Here is a 24,247-nt window from a genome sequence, read left to right as displayed (position 1 = left end):
GCCTTAAGGGAACTGACCCCTCAAATCGCACAGTCTGAGGCTGGAGGCCCCTGTAAGCCCCATGACAGTGTACTTTCAGTGGAGGGTTCGGCTCAAGCAGCTCAGACTGGGCTCAGCGCGAGGCCGCTGTGCTTCCAGAAGGCCATCCAGATGGCTGCTGGTGAGGTCTGGGGCCACGGGGTCTGCAGCTCTGCCCATCCCACACAGCATGGCTGATTTCCCTGCCACGAATCCCAACAGCACTGGATCCATCAGACAAGGAAACCCCGATCCTTTACCCAAACTTGTGTCTGCCACCTCAGTGACCAGCAACCCTTATCGGAGGAATCACAGGCCTGTTAATAGCAACCACGGATGCCCAGGTGCAGGGCTTACTTTCCAGGAACAAAAGGCAAGAGAGAACCAACCAGATCACTGCACACGTTCTCGGCATCTTAAAGGGGCAGCTGGTTGGCTCAGTCGGTTAAGCATCTGCCTTCGGCTCAGGTCATGATTCCAGGGTCCTGGGATCCAGCCCTGCATCGGGCTCCCTGCTCAGCAGGGAGCCTCCTTGTCCCTCTGACCCTCCTCCCTCTCGTGCTCTCTCTCACTCACTCTCTCAAATAAATAAAATCTTAAAAAAAAAAATTAAAAAAATATACAGTGTGCACTAATGTCCACAGTTTCACACAAACCAAGCACACAGTACTTTTGTGTCAAAGATCCAGAATGGGCTCGCCATGGCATGAAGGAAGAATGGCTTCATTTCAACATTCTGAAGACCCAGAAAGGAAGAGGGGAAGGAGTGAATCCTTCCTGAGCACCTAGGATGCACCAGGCACTGTGTTAGGTAGTTGCAGAAGCTGTTTTAATCATCGTGCAGAATCTGCACATGACTACCACCATCCTCTCCATGAAAAAGGAAAGCAGGCTCAGAGGGGTCAAGTGACCTAATGGATGTCTCAGACCTAGAAAGTGGCCTTTCTCCCACACTGGGCCACCTGGCAGGGCTGCAACTCCCAATTTCTACCAGAAAACACCATTCCCTGTAAATGGAAATCCTGAGCTGCTGTGAAGTGGGACCAACAGCCTGTGTTTCTCACATTCCCAACCAAGATCTCACCTGGCCACCTAGCAGACTGGGGCTCTCCATGTGATGAACCCAGGAGAGGAGAGAACAAAAACAGGACGGGAACAAATGAGCACCATGGCAGACTCACTCTTGGAAGTCACCAACAAAGGGACAGTCCTACTGGTAAGCCAGGGAGAGGTTATGTATATTCATATTATGTATATATGTATACTCAGTGTACACTCCCGTCCTGCCCCGCCCCCCCCCCCCACACCCCTGGATGAGCCTAGGATGGTCCGTGCCAGGGCATCATTCAGGTAGTCTGGAAACTGAAATGAGAAAACAGCCCATGGGACATTCTAAGGAGAAAACAGCCTTCGGTAACTGCTAGACACACGGAATTCAGGGTTGTACTCCCAATGAGGGAGGGTGCTGCAGCCCATACCCCAGGGTGATAGAACCAGTTAGAAATCTGGGCTCTGGGGACCCCTGGGCGGCACAGTCGGTTTGCTCAGGTCATGATCTCAGGGCTAAGAGATGGGGCCCTGCATCGGGCTCCACGCTCAGCATGGAGTCTGCTAAGGTTTCTTTCTCCCTCTCCCTCAGCCCCTCCCCCTGCTCTCTCTCTAAAATAAATAAATAAATCTTAAAAAAGAAAGAAATAGGGGCTCTGGAGCGTCTCTGGTGAGAACCTGCCCTTGCCACCTACCAACTGGATAACCACGGCTAAGTGAGTTCAGCTAGAAAATGGGGACGGGAACAGTATCTTCCTCAGAGTGCTCAGTACTGTGGCGCCTGGCGAACAAGCATGCTCAATAGGCAGCGCTCGCTCCTGTTCTTATCATTACCATGGTCATTACTGCAACCTTGGAAAATTCAAGTTCTTGAGGATCAAAGGTCATACCTCATCACCGGGGCTGAAAATATCAGATTGCGTGGGGCCTCTACTTCCATTTCAAGCATTTGTTCTGTGTTGGGCCTGGAACACATAAAGATGAAGAAGACAGGGTTCCTGCCCTGCAAAGGGTGGTGTCTGAGAGAGAGGAGGGGAGGGGAGAGGAGGTGAGCAGTTGGCTTGGGTTTCACACAAGCCAGGGTTTGAGTTCTGGCTCTACCATGGGCAATCGGCTAAGCGTTCTGAGCCTCAGGCTCCTCCTCTGTAAAATGGGCATAATCCTAACAGCAGGGCTGGACTCACCTGCTGGGAAGGACCAGAAGAGTGAATGCAGGCAAGGTGCTCAGCCTCACGAACTAAGCACACTAAATGCTCCCTGATTACAGAGAAAGGAGCCAGGAGGCTTGGCTCTACTGGCAAGAAGTGCTGGGAAATGAGGCGGCACGCGGGCCTAGGCAGGGGAAGCTTGAGAGGGGGGACTCTGGAGGAGGATGCTAGAGGACACATGGGAATCGACTAGGCAGACGCGGGCAAAGGCTGGTGGGAGGGTGGGGATGAAGGGGAAGGCCGACTGTTGAAGTTTTAGAGGCCAAGCAATGAATCTTGTATTTTTTATTCTGTAGCCCGGTTTGCCTTTATTCCATAGGCACGACTTGAAGTTATTTCTGTGGTGGACGTGGAAGATGGACTGGAGAGAAGGCTGGCAGGGGGAGCCCACATCTTCCGACTCCCCTGCCCCTGGGACAGCTGTCCTAGGCTGGCCCCACCTTCAGCCCCTGCCCCTGCTCAGGCCCCAGGCGCTCATCGACCAGCCCCCTCGGCTCATCAGTTCTGCCCCTTCCTTCTCTGATGGAGGTAAAGAGGGCCCTGGCTAGAGACTCACACCTTCTGTGCTCAAACCTCCACACCGGCCCTTCCTTGCTCTATGACCTGAAGCAAGGGATCTGTGCTTTGGTTTTCTTATCAGTGGAGGGAAGGAGAAGAAGAGCGCCCACTTGATGGGGTAGCCCAAAGGATCAGAATCAAGCACTAACACTTGGCACAGAACCTGGCATATTATCTGGATGGCTTTTCCACCTCTCCCTGGGTTCCAAGACTGTCCACAAAATGACCTAACAAAACGGCAGAATCTCCCCTGGTGCCTTCCTCTTTCTCATGGCCTAAGATAAGCCCATGGAACCTAAGTTCCCCTTGCTAACTGTACAAGGTAACAAGGGTGCTGACAAATCATGTCCATACAAGAGGGCTCACAAGCTTTAGGACACTGGAGAAATGATCTCGGCCGGCCGAGAGTTCCAGAGCCACCATTAAATACCCAGTGCAAGAACCACCTCCCAAACCCTTGGGCTCAGTCAGGGACTGACTCGTTCAGGTCCCTGAAAGTTCTTAGAGACCCACAGAAGGAAAGGGCTGGTGGAAACTGTGCTGGGCTGAGCATGACAGCAGCGAACCATTCTTGAGGACAATGAGCCAGGCACCGGTTAAGAATGGAGCGGCGCCCAGCACGGACACATCTGTCACTTTACTGGCCCCCTGCCAACCTGTGGCCAGCTGGTCACCTGGGAGGCCGGGCACGCACTCACCCGTCCCTGCGCTGGCCTCTTCCAAGCCCGAGGGCAACCTCGCCAGGCCCTCCCCACCCGTCTTGTGTGTGGCACACCTACTGCCACCTGTCCCCGCCCAACTCTGCAGAATACCTGCCCCCCCCCCCCCCGGCCCCACGCCCCTCGCCCTTGCCGCTCGCCTGCACCTCCCACAGCGCAGCTGGCAGCTGGGACGGGCCTGTTCTCCTGCTCAGGGAGGTCGAGCGACGTTCCCTTAAGGTCACAGCAGGCTTAAGGACGGGTTCCCTCCTGGGGAGAGCCGCAGAGGAGCCACAAGGAAAGGACTATTTCCCAGCAAGGACCCTGTCCCCAGGTACTGAGACCCTCGGGAGCGGGAGGGCTGCCTGGGGCCCTGCGTGACATGACTCAAGGTCTGGAATTAACGCCATGGAGGATCTTACTCCTTATTCTACCTTTTAGGTGCTTGCCTCTAATAGCTTTTTTTTGCCATATTAAAATGTCTGTTTCTTTTATTTGTCTTAAATAGAGAGTAATTCCCCTTCATTTTTGAGCTGGCATCCTTTATCAACTTTACCACTTTTAACTGAAAGAGATCTTGCTATTTTTAACTGATTTTACTGGTTCCAACCCCCCCCCCCCCCACGCCGCCACTAATTTTCTAGGCCTTAAACTCAGCTCTGACAATCTTTTTCTATTCTTTTCATGTTTATGTTCACCCTTTACCCTTTTTGTGTTTCTGATCTTCATTCTTTTTAATTCTACTCTCCTGGTTTCAAAGCTCTTTCAAACCTTTATTTTATTGTGTTTTAATCCTCCTTGATACGGCTCATTTCTTTTTCCTGAGCTTGTATACTTTAATCCTACTATAACTTTTCAAATGTCGCTTTTTGCCATTTTAATGACCTTAATTTAGTTTGCTGTACCCTGTTACAAGTGTTTCTTGGTGTTCATTTTTTTTTTAAGATTTTATTTATTTGCGAGAGAGAGAATGAGAGACAGAGAGCATGAGAGGGAGGAGGGTCAGAGGGAGAAGCAGGCTCCCCGCCGAGCAGGGAGCCCGATGCGGGACTCGATCCCGGGACTCCAGGATCATGACCTGAGCCGAAGGCAGTCGCTTAACCGACTGAGCCACCCAGGCGCCCCGTTTCCATTTTTTTTTTTTAAGATTTTATTTATTTATTTGAGAGAGAGAATGAGATAGAGAGAGCATGAGAGTGGGGAGGGTCAGAGGGAGAAGCAGACTCCCCGCCGAGCAGGGAGCCCGATGCAGGACTCCAGGATCATGACCTGAGCCGAAGGCAGTCGCTTAACCAACTGAGCCACCCAGGCGCCCTCTTGGTGTTCACTTTTAATAGCTTTACTGGTTATGATTCACATTCCGCACCATTCACCTCGTGCACAGCACGCATCCATGGTTTAGTGTTTCCCCAGGTAGGTGCGTCGGTCACCAGTCCAATATGAACATCTTCCCCACCTCAGATCTGGTAGCTGGCACCCTGGGTGCCCCCATCCCGGCCCCAAACACTAATCTACTTCTAGATTCCCCACTCTGGATTTTCCTCTAAACGGATCCTACAGCAATAGCCTTTTGTGACTGGCTTCTTTCTCCGTTGGACGGTCTTGGCTCCCTTGTTGAAAATCAGCTGACCGCCGGCATGTGGGTGTACATCTGGACTCTCAAGTCTACTCCTTGATCGGTCTATCCTTGTGCCCCTACCATACTGGCTTATTATTGCTTTGCAGTAGTTTCAAAACTGGGAAGTTTTAAGTCTTCCTACAATACAATACTTTATTCTTGTTTCCCAGGATTGCTTTAACTTTCTGGGTACCCTGCAATTCCATATGAACTTTAGAATTAGCTTGTCAGTGTCTATACACAAGGCCCCTGGGATTCTCCCAGTCTAGGGAGTGCTGCCATCTTAACTACATTAAATCTCCAGATCCAGAGAGGCTGGGTGGCCCAGTCGGTTAAGCGTCTGCCTTTGGCTCAGGTCAGGATCTCAGGATCCTGGGACTGAGCCCCACGTTGGGCTCCCTGCTCAGCGGCGAGTCTGCTTCTCCCTCTGCTCCTCCCCCCACCCCCGCTCACGCTCTCTTCCTCTCAAATAAATAAAATCTTAAAAAATAAATAAATCTCCAGGTCCATGAACAAGGGATGTTCCCATTTGCTTAGATCTTACATTTCTGTCAACAATGTTCTGTAGTTCTCAGATTATATGTTTTATACTCTTGCTTGGATATATCATTCCTAAATATTGTATTCTTTGTGATGCTAACAGGAGAACTGTTTTCTTAATTTTGTTTTCAGATTGTTAATAAAACTGAATTTTGTATATTGACCTTGTGTCCTGTAATCTTGTTGAATTTGTTCTTTCTTTTTAAGGATCATGAGTTAATAGCAATGGGGAGAGTCTACATCATAAACAGGGGAATACAGGAGCTCGGACCCCTTCCCCATCCTTTTCAGTGCTGGACGTGCTGGCCTGACCCTGGACAACCTGCGGGCTGCGTGTGTCCATCATTGGCCCCAGGGAATACAACTTCTGTTACCTGCTTCCAGTTGGCCCTCATTTTCAGAAGAATCACAAAGTTAACTTCTATTTCTCTTCCCTTCTGTTCTCAGCCCAAATGAATACACAGTATGACTAGTAAACACTTGAAGAATATAATCCAAATTTTGCAAAACAGATCAGTTCAGGGTGACTGTTTTCATTACCAAGGCTCTTTTCCTTTTTCTTTTTTCTTTTTGCAAAGCAGATCACTGCATCTTCCTGTAATATACTTGAAATATGCCCAAATCCAAACTCTTTATATACAGCTTTTAGAAACAACTCGTATATATCCAGGCACACCTGTAAATTTACATGAAGTAATCCATCATCTTTATTTATTATTTAAGTCTTGTCTGCTCTATAATGCCTTAGAGGGAAGGTTTATGTTAATTCTCTAAACTGGGATGATAAAGCACAAGGCAAAAAAGACTAAAACTGCGCCTTCATCCCTTTTCTCCTGCACAAGGAGAGGAACTGAAGTGGTGCCTAATTCAATTAAATTTGCTAAGCATTTACTTAGCACCTACTCTGTTCTGAGCAGATACTGAAAAGGCCTCAAGGATAAAAGTACGTGAGGGGCGAGGCCACCACTCTCAAGGAGCTCCCGACCTAGCTGGAAACAAGTCACACAGCTATAAATACCCGAGTCACAGTGTGACACAAGGAGTGAGGGGAACCCAGCCGATGAGCCTGAGCAGCAGGAGGTGGGTAACAAGACCATGCCGGAATGAGAGGAGCCTCCTGAACAGTCAGAACGGGCTCACCGTGCTGCTGTGTGACAATCTAAAACTTCTGATGGTCACTGTCTTCGGGTTCTGCCCACTTAACCCCACGTTAAGGAGTTAAAGCCATCACGATCATCAGTTGTCAGTCTCAGGGGCTTCTCCTCCCAGCACCTGGCCTTGAGAAAATGGGGACCACTCTCTGTGTGACATGGACACACCAGAGTAAAGCCGGCGATGGGCGACACAGCTGGAGGCAGGGCGTCCTGGGGGGATGGGGAAGGTGGGCCCCGTAGAAAGGAGGCAGCATCTCTCTGCCTGGCCGATGGCTATTAAAGAAATGCAGTTTAATGTTGCCTAATTTCATTTTTTGCAGGGAAGCTGAAAGGCTGACTTTTAGGTACGATTTCTGATTTTTAAATGCCCAGCAATGAATTCAATGAAAATAAACACCGTGAGCCAAGCCAAATACATTCCTCCATGTGACCATGCCAATCTGTGGCCCCTGCTGCGTCCGCTGTCTTCTGTAAGCCCACACGACACTCTGCAAAGTTGCGTTATCATCCCCAGATAATCCTGCTGAGGCGGAGAGGGGCCAAAACTTGCGGAAGGTCACCCGACAGGAAGTGAGAATTCGGACCCAGGGCTGTCTTACATCAAAGTTCACTCTGGTTGGTGTCTTAGTTGCAAGGGGCTGGCTTGAATATCCAGGGACCCCAAGCCTGGTAGAAGCTTCGCTCTGTGGCTACCTGCCCAGCAAGAAAGGTTCCTTAAGGGCATTTCCTTCATAGTTTCTCTTTAAAAATAAAACCATTCCAGTCTGTTTATTTTTACTGTCTTCCTTCCAATAAATTAGGAAATAAAAATGATTAACAGACCCCAGAAGTCCCCAGGACACCTCTGGGACTCTTCTCCCTGCCACAGGACCCGGCAGTACTTCCTGGTTTTCTTTCTACTGACAAGGCTGGGGCCGCCTTTCTGGAGGGATTCCAGGCATTTGACCAGTCACACGTGCCCTTGGCACTGAACGGACTCCAAGGTGAGGTCCCCTCTAGGGGCTTTCCCGACCCCCGGGGGGGACCTTCCTTGGCTTATTCACCTGTTGTGTTAATGTCTCCTCCATAAACTTGCTCAGACACGGGGAAGCCAGACGCGGAGGTGAAGGACGAGACAGAGCCCCTCAGACTGGCAGTTCACAGTCACTCGACAAACATCACTGCGGACCCCCCGTACACACCGAGCCACTCACTGGGCAGGCCGTGGTCTGTCCCCCTTCAGCACACTCTCTCCTGAGCTGTGGTAACGAAGCCGGCCTCCTTAGGTTGTTTCCTATGCCCAGAAAGTCAAGCATACAGGCCCTGACCTTCTTTTCTTGTACCCCTTTTGGTTTTCTTTGGCGTTAGTAACTTCGTTTTTTCCCATTGGCTTGGTTTTGTGTGTACCTGTCACTAATTCACACACAGACTCTCTGCTGACCTACAGCCTTCTCTAAACACATTCATACTCAGTAGGCAGCTGATCCTTCGCACGGACTTCCATCCCTCCAGAGCCCTCTTGCCCTGCTCCCGTGTGGACGGGTTGCCGCGGTGCCTGTCACGTGATTTCCCTTCACCATCTCCCCACATTTTTCCTGGTCTCCCCCACGACCCAGACCCCACTTTTCCCGCCTCGTTTCAGTCTGCTGTTCAATGGTCTACATCCTCCTGCAGCTTCCTGAAAGGGAACACGGGAGATGGGAGATGAACTGTTTCAGATCTGCACGTATGGAAATCCCCGCATTCTCACAGTGGATCAAGGCAAAAGCTGAAAAGAGCGCTCCAGATAGAAAGTCCATTCCTTTTAAAATAAAAGTGCTGCTTCAAGACCACCCAGCTTTTACTACCAGGAAGTCTGCTGTCTCCTCTTTGGAGGCTCCTTTGCTCCAGGTTTCTGAAGTCCCAAGATGTTGGGTTTTGGTGTGGGGTTCTGTGTGTTCTTCGTGCTAGGCACCTGATGGGCCGCCTTTTGCTCTAGAACTTACGTCCTACAGATGTGGGAGAATCGCTTGTGTCATTCCTCATTGTCTCCTCTCTTCCTCTGCACACGGTCTGTCTCTCCCCAAGCCCCTTGTGCAAATGTTGGACTTTCTAGGCTTAGCGTCTTATTTTCAACTTAGCTCTGTTCTCACCTCTTTTGAGTTTTTCTGAGAGATTCTTCTCTACTTTATCTCACTACCTTCCCTTCTGCTAAATCTTTTATTGCAATAGTCATATTTCTTCTATTTCCAAGAGCTCTTTTTTATTTTCTGCACATCCCTCCTTTAGAGCTTCTCGCTGTGTTTTCATGGATGCAATGTCTTCTCTCTGCCAGTTCTTTCAGGTTTTCCTCTGCTCCTCACTTTGTTTCTATTTCCTATGTTTGTTTCTGTTACATTCCTATTAGAGCTCTCGTTTGGTGAAGCATTAAATTGCTGCCCAAAGCCTGCGTTTTGGGTGTTGTGCAGGGGGAGGGGGAGGGAGCCATTGTGTGGGCTTCCGTGTAGGGTGAGCGGGCCAGGGGCCAGCTGTTTTGTTGGGATACCCATAAACTTTAGTATCTAGAAGACTCTTCTCTTGGACTGGTCAGTTTCTACAGAAAAGCAGCCTCCAACCTCACTACCACTGTTCAGGAGCCAAATTTGGAACCACAGTGAGAGGACCCTCCCGTTTTCAGTGTCCCCATTTTCAGCATGCCACCCTGTCCCCAGCTGGGTCTGTGAATCCAGAAAGCTTCCAATGCATCTTATCTTGAAAGAAGTAGAGAAGGCCAGACTTTTGTGGGAAAGGGCTTCTTACCTGGCTATGCAAAGTAGGGGAGAGGACCTGGGGAAGCAGCAGCTTCTCATACACACTGCCAACCAACCTGCTTGTCTCTCGCGCCATCCAAACTTGTGCTCAAAGGTACCTGGAATCCCCACATTCTTCGTTTATTTCAGGTTTTGAGGCATCAATTGTTGGCTATTGCCCTTCGCTGGCATTAAGCTTCCCCAGGCTGCTCAGTCTGTTACTATCTGAATCCTGATGACAACTCTCTGCTGTCATTTCTGTCCTGGTCTCTTTGTACCTGCAGGTTGATTCCTTTTATATCCCTTGTCATCACTAGGGAAGAGTTTGGGAAAAGTGCGGATATACGCATATATCCCGTCTATCATCTTCTACTGAAAGCTCTGACCTCAATTTTTTAAATGACTTCGGTTGGTCAGGAACAGCATGGCATTAAAAAAAAAAAAATCACAAATAGAGAAAAATAAAGGACTAAGGAAGGTTTTTAAAGTTTTACAGTCTATGGTCCTCAGTTGAACTTTCCTGGAAGGTTCAAATCCCACATCTGTCACTTACTGATTGCTCAGCCTTATGTAAATGATTTCGCATCTCTTTAACTTCAATTTTCTTGTATGTAAAAGGTGATACTACCACGTACCTTGCAAGGGCTACAGAATATCGAGATCATGCAACACAGCTGCGGTACTTTCAAAATGCCGGAAAGAAGAGTGGTTTAGTGTAAGAAGGAAAAGACGAACTTGGTTTTGGACACCACGAAGCTGCGATGTTGGAGGGACAGCTACAGAGAGACGCGTGCGGGCACTTAGGATTACTTTCATTCAGCGGAACATTCCCCGAGCACTTTCGCTATAGGAGATCCTAAGAGAGGCGCTGAGGAATGAAGAGTTGAACAAACGTGAAATGGGCCCACCGCAAGGCTGAATGTGGGAAGAGAGAAAGGCTGGGACTTGGAAGGGAGAAGTGAAAGCTGTCTGCACAGCCCAGGGGACAGAGGCTGAGACGGCCTTTACCTTTCTTTGTCTTACAAGGCCCACACTCCGGGTGGATCTCTTGCAAGGGGAGGGACACCACCTTCGCAAGGCCAGCGTTCAGCATGTACTGGTACAACCGCTTGAACGTCCTTTCGCACAGCCCCTGCCAAAACACAATGTGACAGCTGCCATCAGATGCGGGTGGGGCGTTTGCGACCACTACAGTCACGTCCATGAACCCAAGTTCAGGACCTGAGTCGGCTAGATTCTCTTGAACGAGGAAACACCGGAGGGGCTGAGGAGGAAAGACTCCAAGCTCTGTTGTCAAGGAAGCAAAACAAAGTCCAGAGCACTAAATAAACGATTCTATAAATGGTTTCTATTACAAGAGCGGGGAAGAGATTTATTTGCTCAAAGATCCTGAAAGGATACATAGGGATGGGAGTGAAGCAGATTGGGGGGGGGGGGGGGGCAGAGCAAGAAGGCAGCTTTTCACTGTGTACTTTTTCAGTGTTTGGTTTTCTAACCATCAAAGTGTGCCATTAACACACACGTGCGCACGCGCACACACTCTCACAGAGCACGCACACAGCTCCCCGGGGCAATGGAACAAATAGAAAAAAAATGGAGTGTAAAAAAACAGTTTATCAGTGAAGTTTCCACAAAATGAGGAGTGCGTGCACCCTACCACTCACAGCTCTGCGAGGCAATGTGTTCAAAATGACGCTATGTGCTCCTAACTGCAGGGGTCACCAACAAGCAGCTTCCAGCGTAGGCCATCATTTTCCCAGCACACGTTTGTGAAAATAAGTGATTTATTTGCCGTTAAAAAGTGAAATTTTAAATTAAAAAAAAAAAAAAAAAAAGTAGGTTCTGGCTTCACTCGGAAAAAATCCGGCAACAAATCCTGGAACTGCGGATCTGCAGCCGTCAGCGGGAGCCAGGACAGGCACGCCCACTCAAGAGTGGCCCCGTGGGCCCCCTGCGTGTCGGGGCTAAAGGTCAGTCCCTACCTGTCACCAGTTATGTGCTGTCTTCTCTTACAATAGTCAGGAGGAAAATTAAGTATTTCTCGAATCCATACCGAGAGCAAAACCATTTCTTATACTTGGCCCATTGCATTCATTCATAAATCCATCCTGGCCGCTACTGGCATTTGCCTTTGTAACCGGCGGAGTCGTGAGGCCAGTTCCGGCTGCTGTAAGCTGTGGACAGAACCACAGGAGGCCCTCACCGCTAAGAGCTGTCAGTGGAGTCTTACGGCTTTCCTCTTACCCCAGGGGGAGAGAGAGGGGGCAAATGTCTGAGGGCTGTGGCTGCCACGTATGTGTGATCAACTCTCAGACTCGCCAGTGCTCCAGCCCTTGGGCAGGGGAACATATGGCTATCAAAAAAATACAGATGACTCACATATGGCTCATCCAAACACACCGACTTGCAAATGGGATCTGTCGTTAATCTAGCTGTGCCCCCAGCACCGTGGAAAGACCCTATGGAAGCTCATCCATCAAACCCCAGCCCCTAACATATGGTCCTAAGTCCTGGACCATCCGAAGCGAGGGAGGATGATGCAGTCCCACCTTCTGGGGGGCTGCCATCAGGGACTCACACAATCTGCCCAGCAAAAAAGGGAAACGAGCAGTGTGAGCCTCCCCCACTCCCCAAAAAAGACAGCATCCATATTCATGGCATCAACCTCATGGATTGGCTAATTATTCACTAAGTCCTGCTCAGCTCTCTCTGACCCTATTTCCAGTTGCCCGTGAGACCTCGCCAAGTGAAAAGTCCCAGAAGATCTTCACATTCAATAAATCCTGAAGTCAAATTGTCATGCGCCTCGTCCTCTCGCAAACATGTTCCTTTTTCTGTACTCCCTACTTTATTCAGGCATTCGTTCCACAAACATTTACTGAGCGCCGACCGTGGGCCTGGCCCTGGCCGTCCGCCTGGTGGGGCTTCAGCAGTAAACAAGCAGGCCCGCTCCCCACTCTCCTGAGCCCTGTCCAATTTCAGTGAGGTGCAATCGCTCCGGCCCGAGAGCAAGACTCCTCCTCTTTCATTCACCCCCCCTCCTCCCCCCAGCATCCTGGCCTCAGTCACTCACCACATCGAGACATCCCAAAGGATTCTAGCAGCCAGCCACCTGGGGCCCGGCCTGAGGCAGCAGCAACCACCTCCCGCCTGCACCTCCAATCTCTCTTCCTTCTCCCGGTTCGTTTCCGTCACATTCTTCTCTCCTTGCAACCTTATGAGGCTGAAGGCCACAACCCAACTCCTCGGCCTGGCGCTCTAGACCTCTCTCACCTGGCCCCAACTGCCCTCCCCAGCCGCATCTCCGCGGCTCCCGCCTGAGCACACCGTGGCTGGGTTACTGCACCTCCTACACATCCACTCCAGCCGCCTTCCCGGGCCTGAAATGCCATTTCTCGTCCACGTGGGCAACACTTCATCTTCAAAGCCTCGCTCAACCGGAACTTGCTCTCTAAAGCTTCTTCCAGCTCTCTGAAGAAAGTGCATCCCTCATGGAGCTCGGACGTCATCCTCTGAAAGAGGCTTCGAGCCTAAGTGTGTGTTCACATAACCGCCCCTCTGGTGCCACCGCTCCATTAGATCATGAGACCTGTCACCCTCACTAACTTTTGTCATGGTGGTGCAGCACACAGTTCTGACTCCGAGCAGAAGCTCACCAAAGTACCTGCCGGATAAATAATGGAACAACGCACTCTCCTGAGCTAGTCCCCAGGGCTGACCTGAGACCAGACTAGCCCGCTCTCCCCATGCCTGAGTGACCCAGTTGGGCAGAGGGCTTCATTCTGCAATGTCTGCTGGACAAGAAATATAAGGAACAGAGTGGGCAGAATTTGTTTCATAAGCAAGTAGGAATTTTCTTAATTTCTACTAGGGTCCCTGAGGAAGCTTTATCGGCCTTTCATTTTCCACTTTTGATAGAGACTCAAATACTGAAAAATCTCTCTTACCACAAACAGCAGTGCATGTGTAATGACAAATGGCATGCGCCTGCTGTCTGAGAGGTGACAGGAAGGAAGGGGCCGAGTGGGGGGGGGGCGGGGAACAACGACATTGCATAGCTGCCTCAAGCTGACCACTGTCATGAGAGACTGCAGGCCAGGCTCAGGGCTTGCCAGAGCCCCTGATATTTCAAAGGAAGCTGGAAACTTAGATTTTTATGTGAAATCTCAATTTAAAAAAAATGCTAGGTCAAATGTACTTTTAACAACATGTAGGCCAAATCTGACCCATAAGCCTCATAAGCTCTGCTTTAAAGAGACTTGGGATGGGGCGCCTTGGTGGCTTAGTCAGTTAAGTGTCCAACTCTTGATTTCAGCTCAGGTCAGGATCTCAGGGTCATGGGATAGAGCCCTGGGTTGGGCTCCATGCTCAGCAGGGAGTCTGCTTGGGATTCTCTCCCTCCGCCCCTCCCTCTGCTCACACACACAAAGTAAATGAAATCTTTTTTTGATTTTATTTATTGATTTGTCAGAGAGACAAAGAGCGAGCAAGCGAGCAACCACAAGCAGGGGAAGCAGCAGGCAGAGGGAGAAGCAGCCTCCACATGGAGGCGGAGCCGGACATGGGACTCGATCCCAGGACCCTGGGATCATGACCCTGAGCCAAAGGCAGATGCTTAACCAACTGAGCCACCCACACTTCCCAATAAATAAAATCTTTTAAAGAGACTTGGGCATGTAGTAGACCTGGCATTAGAGAAGAGGCCCCTTTCCCTCTACGATGGAATTAGAGACTAGGGCTTCACCCACAATGCAGCACAAGGTGAGGAGCAAGGATTATCCTGGGGCCAATAATCGAGACTCCAAACCGTGTCCCTTTGTGGACTAATCACTATGACCCAAGCAGCCTGACTTTAAACTTTAGGTTTTCAGTTCTGCCGTCTAACTTCCAGGGCCATGTTTCTCTCCCCTCTCCCATGCCGGCTCTTCCCTAGCTTCCGCCGAGGACTGTTCTCATCAGCCTGGAGACAGCGAGAGGCACCTCCATGCTTTCCTCCTCTTCCCCCTTCATCCCTGTCTCTACTCCAGGGGCCCAGAGACCAAGGTGGCCAGTCCATGCTTTCTCCCTGCACCATCTCACCTGCCTCTCTGCAAAGTAACGATGCCTTTTCCGTATCAAGCCAGGGGGGACAGAATTAGAAGTGTGCTTACGGCAGCACCTCTAAATGCCCAGATCTCCCAGTCCGCATGAACTTGTACAGCACGTCCTAGAGCAAACTGTGGGGGGGGGGGGGGGATGGGCCTTCAACAAAGGACTGAGCACTTTCTGATCCTGTGAAACTAAGGAAGACCCCACTTGTTTCAAGATTAGAGGCAGTCAAATCCATTAACGGCTTCCAACTGCCAGTCATCTAACCCATACTGGACAAGGAGGTCCAGGCTGCGGCACAGATCATTCCAGCCCAGCACACGGGTGTCCCCGGGCACTCACCAGTTCTTCCCTCAGCCTGCCCAGGGTCTCCATCTGGTTACTCCGTGTGCTCAGCACACCAGAGAGCTTCTCCATGAGGATGTCGTATTTGCTCCTCCTGTGAGAAACACGAAACAGTTCTCTTTTCAAACCTATTGCTAAAGAGCGCCTGTTTTTTAAAGATGACAAGGCAAGACTTAAATGACAACATGCCAGACCAGACGACCTTGGTCCTACGTCTCAGCCATCGTCCGGGCACATTCCGCACTTGGCGGGGCAGAGACCGTGGCTCTGAGTGGTTCAGTCACACGGCCAAGGGCACCTAAGCAGTGACAGCGTACAGACTAGACTCTTCGGCTGCAGCTGTCGTGATCCTTGAAAACGCCTTACATTTTTGTAATACCATAAAGTTTAGGAAGCACCTTCTATATTTCTGTACGATTCACTTGGTGAAGGAATGGATTATTTCATAAAGACATGAACGGGCTTTTCTAAAACTCAGACTCAAGAGGTGAACCTAGGTCTTTGTCCACATCCAGGGCTCTCTTTGCCGTCCTGATGTCTCTGATCCTCAAGTATGGCTTCTACTTTGACTTCCCTGGCACGAGCGACCCCACCTTCTACCCCATTTTCATTGTGTAGGATCATGACTGCTTCCAAGCTAATGGCCACCCAGGAAGCTATGGAAGAGAGTGAAGGCTCCTGGACTGTGGGTGCCTGGGGAAGGTGACCTTGGCTTTAAGTGCCTGCAGGCCTGGGGGCAGGGAGGGCATAGGCATGGGATTCAGAGTTGATGCCCACGTCTCCACTTTGACTGCCTCTCAACGCATGAATAAAGGCAGGTGCAGATGTTTACTGTACATGGACTAGTACTGGGCACTGTGTCGTGGCCATGCTCCGGAAGAGGAAACCATGCTTCAGAGAGCTCATGTGACTTTGCCCAAGTCAAGTACAAATGACTTAGTCCATTGTTCTCTCTGCCACCCATGGCTGCCACCTATATTCCCTGTAGACACAGGCCACACACCAGGGAGGGGTCTGCTGATACTGGTATTTAGCCAACGGACAGTAAGATAAATAAATAAAATGCAAATTCTCGAAGCACGATTCTCTCTAATGTAGGAATTCTAAAACACAGGTTTGAAGACAAATTTGGAATTTTGACAGGAATACAGTGACATCATGACTCCTGGAAATCCAGTCAATAGTCTGTCTAGACACGTATATTAAGTCCTTTCTTTGGGTCCAGGCCAGTGCTATGTAGCGGGCACTGTAAACTGTAAAACTTACACTGACTCCTGAGTGTTCACCCAGGCGTCAGTCACTTGGCTAGGGGAGACTCAAGAGTTGTTCTCCGTGGCCCAGAGAAGGGGGAATGCCTACTGCCCCTCAAGTCTCCCGTGACACTACCTACCCTCCACTACAGGGCACTGGTGGCCACGCACTCGGGGGCACAGCTTACTCACCCAAGGGCCACGTATTCTAGGTCCTTCACGAGCTCGACCCTTCCCCACCCTGCTCACTGCACCTCCCCTATCAAAGAGGGCACGAGGTGCTGGAGTGCAGGCTGAGGCCTCTCTAAAGGGTGGTGGACCACTTCTTTCCCCCATTCCTATGCCAGGCAGTCACCCCAACAGGGAGTAGCAAAGAGTCAGAGACTCACTCCCAGGGACTCTCTGATAGTGTGCACATCTCACCACCTTGCTATACCATCCGGACTAGGACACAAAGCTAAACAGCAACATCACGCATAGGACTCACTTAGCAGAAACCTCCCCATCTCACCATCCAGGCTGATTTTAAGAATTGCATGTCGGAAAAACATGCCAATTTTAAATTGGAAACCATTCAATCTCCATTCTGCCACTGTAACAAATCTAATTTGACTTATTCTTTTTACACTCCCCCAAAATTTCACCAACACGTTAATAGTTCCTATTGCCGGGGTGTGGGGTTATAGGATTTTTTTCTCCTTTTCTGTATAATCTCCAAATTTTCTAAATCAGCATGACTTATTTTCATAATCAGAAAGAGACCTAAGTATCTTTCTTAAAAAGCTGTAGTCATTATGTGATTTTGCCTCTCCAATTTACACAGGTCTAATCCACACGGCTGAAATATCCCCGGAACAAAGTGTTTTGGTGTCCGCACGCTGTTACCTGTCCACATGAAACCGATTCAGGAGGAGGAGAATTGAGTGCTGCTGGGCTCCCGTGGGTAATCGGATCACATGTGACTGCATCGTAATGAGCCCGTTTTTGTTCAGAATTTTCCGGTGATAGTGGAGCTTCCCAGCATCAACCCTGGAGGAGAGGAAGTGTGTGGCTGTGTCATTTTGCTTTGCCGGTGGCTTTCACCCAACAGTAGAGGGCCTCTCACTTGAATGTTAAGTGCTCAAGACACACACTTCCTACCCAGCCTCTCCAAGGGAACAGTCGCCATGAGACAATGGCCTTGAAAGGAACAGGCCTGCCTCAGCCTGAGCGCCCCCCACCCCAGGCCCCCAGCAGAGGTGGATGGGAGATGTGGGTAGAGGCCTGGGGAAATGGAGCGGGACGGGATGGCTGGGGTGGGTGATGATTGATGAGGGTTAGTGAAGACGCCATCAAATATGGGTCTCCAGTCCTGCCGTGGCCAATGAGTAAGGTCACTCTACATCCCAGTTTGCCTGATGGTCCCAATTTATGCCCACTGCCCCGGCCTCCCCCTGGAGGGAGGTCTGGTTTAGACACTAAATTATACGGCTGCCCCAGGGTCTCTTCAGAAACAAAGCACTGAAACCCAATCATCATGGATTGCAGACTGCCCCAGCTGCAAAGGGGTGGAGAGGAATGGGGAAGGGAAGTCACCAAGACCTGTGCTGGGGGGCAGGGCACAATCACTGGGGAGTCCTAGCATTTCAGGAGAGAAGCAAATCATCCCCTCACTTGAAAGCAGTGGTATGGAGGTCTCGCTGGAGCTCCCCTTGCCACCGGGACCGGCCTAATCGCTCCAAAATGCAGTAGGAGAAGTCGGGGAGCTTCAGGTCGGGGTCCCCCTCCAAGCCTATCAAGGCCCTGTAACGCATGTCCTGGGAGGCAACGATGATCAGTCTCTTTCCCCACCTGCAAATCAGAAACAACCGCATGGAAGAAATAACTTTAAGTGATTTTAAGAAAAATCAGAATGTGAAGAAAAACAGAACCTTAGAGGATTGTCATTTTGTGCCGCTTCTTAGGGGTTTACAATGCCCCTGGCAAGAAGGTTTCCGTCCCCAAACGGCACAGTGTTTGGGGTGAACAGAGCCAACCTTGTCATCTTGTGTGAAGCCCTCCACGGTCTTGCCAGGACACTCAGACCATAGCCCCAGCTCCTCACCAGGGCCTGGAATGTTCTATGCACCCTCCACAGCTCTGCCTCTTACCCTCCATCGTCCTGCTGCTCCCAAAACAAGCTGCTTCCTCTGCCTGGGTGCTCCTCCCTCCGTCTGTAGGAGACTGATTCCTTCTCATCATTCCGGCCACTGCTTAGACATCATCTCCTCAGGCCTTCCTCAAAGTCTAGCCAGAGTCTATTCCCTACCTCCGTGCCATATTCTTCACAGTACCCAGCACACTTAAAAATGGCTATGTATATATATACATATATATACATATATATGTTTTTTTTTTTTTGCAGACATTCTTGTCTGTCTCCTCCCTTCAAATTTAAGTGCGTAAGAGTAGGCACGTTGTTGACTTGTTCACTAGGACACCTTCAGTGCCTAGAATGATTGTGGTGTGGAGTATGGGCTCAGTAAATATTTGTTAAGTGAGTGAACGAACCTACGGAACTAGACATAAATTTCAGAGTCAAAAATACAGGCGTAGCTGAGCTATTGTGGGTTTGATTCCAGACCACTGCAATAAAGCAAATACGGTAATAAAGTGAGTATCGTGATAAAGCTAGTCAAATGAATTTTTTGGTTTCCAGTGCATATAAAAGTATGTTTACACTATATTGTAGTCTATTTAGTGTGTAATGACATTATGTCTAAAAAAAAAAAAACAATGTGCATACCTTAGTTAAAAAATATTTATTGCTAAAAAATGCTAACCATCATCTGAGCTTTCAGGAAAGTGTAATCATGGATCCCAGATCACCATAACAAATATAGTAATGAAAAAGTTCAAAATGTTGTGAAATGGCCCAAATGTGATACAGAAACATGAATAAGCAAATGCTGTTGGAAGAAATGGTGCCAGCTGATTTGCTTCATGCAGGGTTGACACAATCTTTCAATTTATAAAAAACACAGCGTCTGTGAGCACAGTAAGATACGAGGTATGCCTGTCCCCAACTATATAATCAGTGGCTCTGTAGTCTGCTGAAGACCATCAGTTCCTACCTACTGACCTGGGGTGTGAAAATAGATAGAGAGAAAGAATATGTCCTGCCTAGCAAGGTATTTCAGACTGAGTGACGTGATGGAAGACAGGCCTTGTGGTCAGGTGTTTAAACAACAGAGCAATGAAATAGAGTAGATGCTGGCCCAAGATGAGAGAGGTTGGTAGCTCATGAGCTCTTATGCATGGACCCTGGGTGACTCATCTGGGAAAGGGAGTGCTTCCAAGTGGGTGTTATCTTGATGCCAAGGAGTGAGTGAGTGGTGGGTTCTCTGCCAGCACACCCTCATGGGATCTCGGCTGCCAGGCTTGAACCCTGAGAGGGTGTGAATGGAGTGGGCCAATCTGCCCAAGGTGTCAGCTTAGATTAGCAGATAAGGCACTGTGATGGAGTCTCAGTCATAAGTGGTGGAGACCGGGCAGAGAAAATGAATTTCTTCCATCATATCCCTTGGTCTGATCGTTCCCCCTCCTCCTACCCCACACCAGCAGACTTCACTTCTACCACCAACTGGGCCAAAAGATCAAAGAAGAGGTTGTCTTCCTTTTAACTCACTGCAGGTTCCTTGGCATTGTTTGTGACCTACAATGAGTCTTCTGCAGTTATGGAGGTCTGCAGAATCCATCCTCAGGAAGAAATGTTAGGCTGTGAATACACATGAGAGAGAGACAGTCCACTTCCTGTGTCTGCATGTCACAGACTTAGGATCTATGTTCTCTCATCTCAAAACAGGCTGACAAGTTAAACTGGAAGAGGTCAGCCGGGAAAAGCAAGTTTGAAAACAGGGGAACAGGTCTGCTGTTTTCCAAATGCACTCAGATTTGTTTACTACATGGTATATTATAATCCCAACATTTCCAGTTAGCTGATTCAGTGACTCCTGCTAGGCTGAAACTGCTGAGTGTGGTCATCAGACGGGATGTCAAATACTGATTAAGCACAATGCAAAGTACCAGAGATACCAAGATAAATAAACGTGTGATCTCCTGGCAAGGAGCTCACAGTCCACTGAAGGAGAAAGTCGAGAGAGTGAGCAATTACGCTATGGCCCAAGAGCTGGTAGACAGCAACTCTGGTGGTCGAGCCTATGAAATGCCATTATGTGCACAGCCTCCATTCCAACCTGTATGTGTGAACAGAACGTGTGCATTGTAACCAGGGAACACTCCCATAGGTGGGGATTCTAGAGTTAGCAGTCAGTGGGGTGGGTGAAGAACAAGGAAGCAGAACCTGCAAGTTTCCGAAGGCATGAAGAAGCACGCATGTCCTGGGAGGCAAGTGGTGTGGCCTGGCTGGAAAGTCTGGGGTGGGCTCGCAAGCAAGAAAGCAGAAAGAAGGAGAGCTCAAGAGGTCGGTGGGAGTCCACATCCTGAAGGGCCCTGCAATGCCATCACGGGGAGTTTATATGTCATGACGCAGGTCAGGGGCTGTAACTCCAACACCCAACAGGATCATCAATCAGTCAACATGCATTTTTAGGAGTTGATGTTGTGCCAGGTATATTCTAGATCCTAGAGATACAGCCATGAACAAGACAGAGTTTCTGCCCTCAAGAGTTTACGGTTTGGTGAGGAAGGGGTGACGTGAATAAACACTTCAGACCACTTTTGGTACGGGGGCACCTGGGTGGCTCAGTCACTTAAGCATCTGACTCTTGATTTTGGGTCAGGTCATAGTACCAGGGTCAAGAGCTCAAGTTCCGCGTGGGGCTCCGCACTGGGCATAGAGCCTGCTCAAGATTCATTCCCTCTCCCTTTGCCCCTTCCCACCTCGTGCACACATACTCGTGCTCTCTTGTTCTCTCTCTCAATAGATAAATAAATGACCATTTTTGGTACGACAATGAGTAACATAATGGTGCCTGGGCAACAGGGACACTTTTTTTTTGAGGAGCCAAGTTGAAGACTGAATGAAGAGGAGGGGTGGAGATGTGAAGATTTGAGGTAGAACATTCTAAGCAGAAGGAATAGCACATGCCATAGCCCTGAGACAGAAATGAGCCCTGCATGTTTGGGCCACAGCATAGAGAAGACTCGGGCAAGTTGAGGGACTACAGTCGGAGAGCTGGGGAGGCAGAGGGTAGGTGCTACAGAGCCTGATGGGTTCAGGTCAGCAGGCAGGCAGCTGCAGGGCATGGAGCACTAGGTGGGACATGGCTCATGGCTCTGGCCTATGTCACCAAGTAAAAATCAGTCCAGTGTAGCTAGATCCTGTGATTTTTTTCAGAGGAGCTAGATATCCAGATTTTAAATATGAGCAATGAAATAAAATTAAAAACAAAACACCGTGCTGGCTAAACAAAGCATGTGTATGGGACATATGTGCCCAGTCGGAAACATCTCCCGAGTGACCAAGGCACTATTCGTCACAATTCCATCTTAGAGAAAAATGTGCCATGTGGTATGGAAAGTTCCAAAGAGGAGAGACGGGCATCTGTCTGAGCGTCTGACTCTTGATTTCGGCTCAGGTCATGATCTCAGGGTCATGGGATCAAGCTCCGTGTCAGGATCTGTCATTAGTGGGGAGGCTGCTTGGGATTCTCTCTCTCTAAAATAAATAAATGAATTATAAAAAAAAGAGAGCGAGAGAGGGGGAGAGAGACAGCAAGAAGGGAGGCAGGAGACTCTTGCACTATTCTGAGGCCAAAGGGGGTTTGAGATAAAGCTAAAAGGTCAAGTCCACAGGACTTGGTGGCCAGTTGCATGCAGAAATACGGAGAAAAGGGGCCCAGGAGTCCCAAGTTTGCAGCTTGTACAGCAGGCACATGGGAACACCCAGAGCAGAGGAAATCACAAAAGAGGCAAGGAAGGGAAGAGGAGGCAGGTTTTGGGGGAAGGAGTGTGACACTCTGACCTCTGGGCACACTGAGCAAGAGGTTACTGAACTCCATCTGTGGTACTTGGGGGCCGCCTGGGGAAGAGACAGAGCCCTTGGGAGCAGCCCAACGTTTAAGGGGTGGACGGAAGTCAGGGAGCCCATGAGGAAGCTGGTGAGGCTCGGCCAGAAAAACAAAGCGGGAAGCCACGGGGCAAGAGCTTTAAAACTCCCTTACGGGGCAGAGGGGTCAAGGAGCTTAAGGGCCAAACAGCGTCCACAGGCTTATTACTGGGAATCTCAGAGGATAAGATTTCAGTGAAGTAATAATGGCAGACATCAGCGGGCAGAGGAGTGAAGGGGAGAAAGAGCGAGGGTGGCTATTTCTTCCAGGAAGCACAGCCCCAAGTGGCACAGAGTGACCTAGGGTCACGAGGGACCCGAGGTCAAGAGGTGGTCCTGTTGTAAGATGGCCGAGTCATTAGGGCTGAGGAGAGAGCACCGGCAGGAAAGCGCGGGAGGTGCAGGGAGCTGGGCAGGAGAAATGTGGAGGGGAGGAGGCCTGGGCTGGGGCTGGGGCCGGGGCTTCTCGCTGCATCTGAGCTGATGGAAAGGGGAAATAGATGTGGCAAAGCTGCAAGCGGAAGGAGATGGAAGTCAGCAGCTTTTCCCTGTTCCGTGAAGTGGGAAGGGAGAGAGGTGGGAGTGGGGACAGGCTGGAGAAGGTGAGAGCTCGGATTAGCTACTCCGGGCAACTGGACACACCCCAGCCTGGGCAAGAGAAGGAAAGGCACTGATCCAAATGAGAGCCGGCTGCTCTGCCCAACTGTGCCAGGACTGTGGACCCAAGGGAAAGAGGAAGGTAGGCCCCTGAGCAAAATCAGCGCCACCGAAAGTGGAGTGCAGAAGGTGGAGGCTTGGCGCGGGGCTGACACACAGACCAGTGTCCAGGCTCTGACTGGTCCCCCCTGGCTCAAGGCAGCAGAAGGCCTGTGAGGCTCTCTGGGTGCGGATCGGTTACCTGCCAAAGGCTTCCACCATCATACAACGGGGCTGTAGAGACTTGGTCCTGATGTCACTGGTTATGTTTTTCCTCTCCTTGAAGTACCGGCATGAGCCCTGGATGCCGTCCTTATTCTCTAAGATCATGTGAATGGGGTAGACATCCTCCAAAGCGACTGGATCCCTCCGGGACTCCAAAATTCCGGTTTCCAAGTCAATCTCTTCATACCTAAAAGGGAGAAAGCAACAAATACCAAACTACAACTCAGCTTTTCAAATAATACATACTTAGCGCATTCTTCTTTTCTTTCTTTCTTTCTTTTTTAAATTAAAGATTTTATTTATTTTTAGAGAGTGAGCGCTCCAGGAGGGAGAGAAAGAGGTAAAGAATCTCAGGCAGACTTCATGCTGGGAGCCCAACACAGGGCTGGATCTCACGACCCTGAGATCATGACCTGGGCTGAAACCAGAAACCAAGAGCCGGATGCTTAACTGACAGAGCCACCCAGGCGCCCCTGGCGCATTCTTCTGACAACCTCCCACTGAGATCAGAGAGGAGTGAGCTCACTCAGTCCTCCAGCCTTGCAAATGCAGATTAGAACAGCATTCCTGCCTTTCTACCCCAGAGAACACAGACCTTTCCAGGGTCCCCAAAATCCACCCCAGAAGCTGAATGCTAGAACCAGAACCATCTTACTGGCCCAAGTCACAGCCTTTCAGTTTCCCTCCAAATCCAGTGCCTGCACGTTAACAATTTTCACCTCGGAATCCTCAGTCCTGTCTTTTCCTCCAAACACCTTGAATTCAAGGAGATCCAAATCAAAGTTATGACTGCCTCTCCCCGCCTCCAATGAAGTCCCTCCTTTCCACTTTCTCCCAGTTACGTCGTTATCAATGCCACAGGGACATCTTTGACTTGCGTTTCTTCCCTTATCGAGTTAGCCAAGTTTGTAAGGCTTTCCTTACAAACCCTGCTCACAGCTAGTCTAGTTGAGGCTAAAACCCACTTATATTTATCAGCTCTTTCCTTCCTCGCCTTCTCTGTGACCTCTGCCCTGCTTTACTCTCC

The 24,247-nt window shown here is 49.8% G+C and overlaps 1 protein-coding gene across 1 annotated transcript in view; it reads right to left on the bottom strand.

The window, feature by feature from the left end:
* The window catches only part of GTF3C1 (general transcription factor IIIC subunit 1), a 70,950-nt gene that overhangs the window by 44,196 nt on the left and 2,507 nt on the right, over nt 1-24,247 (bottom strand). The window contains exons 2-6 of the mRNA XM_006746717.3: nt 23,198-23,407; nt 17,925-18,101; nt 17,157-17,300; nt 15,019-15,115; nt 10,597-10,720 (exon numbers count right to left, since the gene is read on the bottom strand). Of these exons, the coding sequence (XP_006746780.2) occupies nt 10,597-10,720; nt 15,019-15,115; nt 17,157-17,300; nt 17,925-18,101; nt 23,198-23,407 (752 nt within the window). The remainder of the gene's footprint in view (nt 1-10,596; nt 10,721-15,018; nt 15,116-17,156; nt 17,301-17,924; nt 18,102-23,197; nt 23,408-24,247) is intronic.

Source organism: Leptonychotes weddellii, chromosome 5, assembly GCF_054177405.1.
Source record: "Leptonychotes weddellii isolate Sample4059 chromosome 5, ASM5417740v2, whole genome shotgun sequence".
Lineage (NCBI taxonomy): Eukaryota > Metazoa > Chordata > Mammalia > Carnivora > Phocidae > Leptonychotes > Leptonychotes weddellii.
The sequence above is the reverse complement of the archived record's forward strand: the minus strand, read 5'-3'. Positions and strand labels throughout refer to the sequence as shown.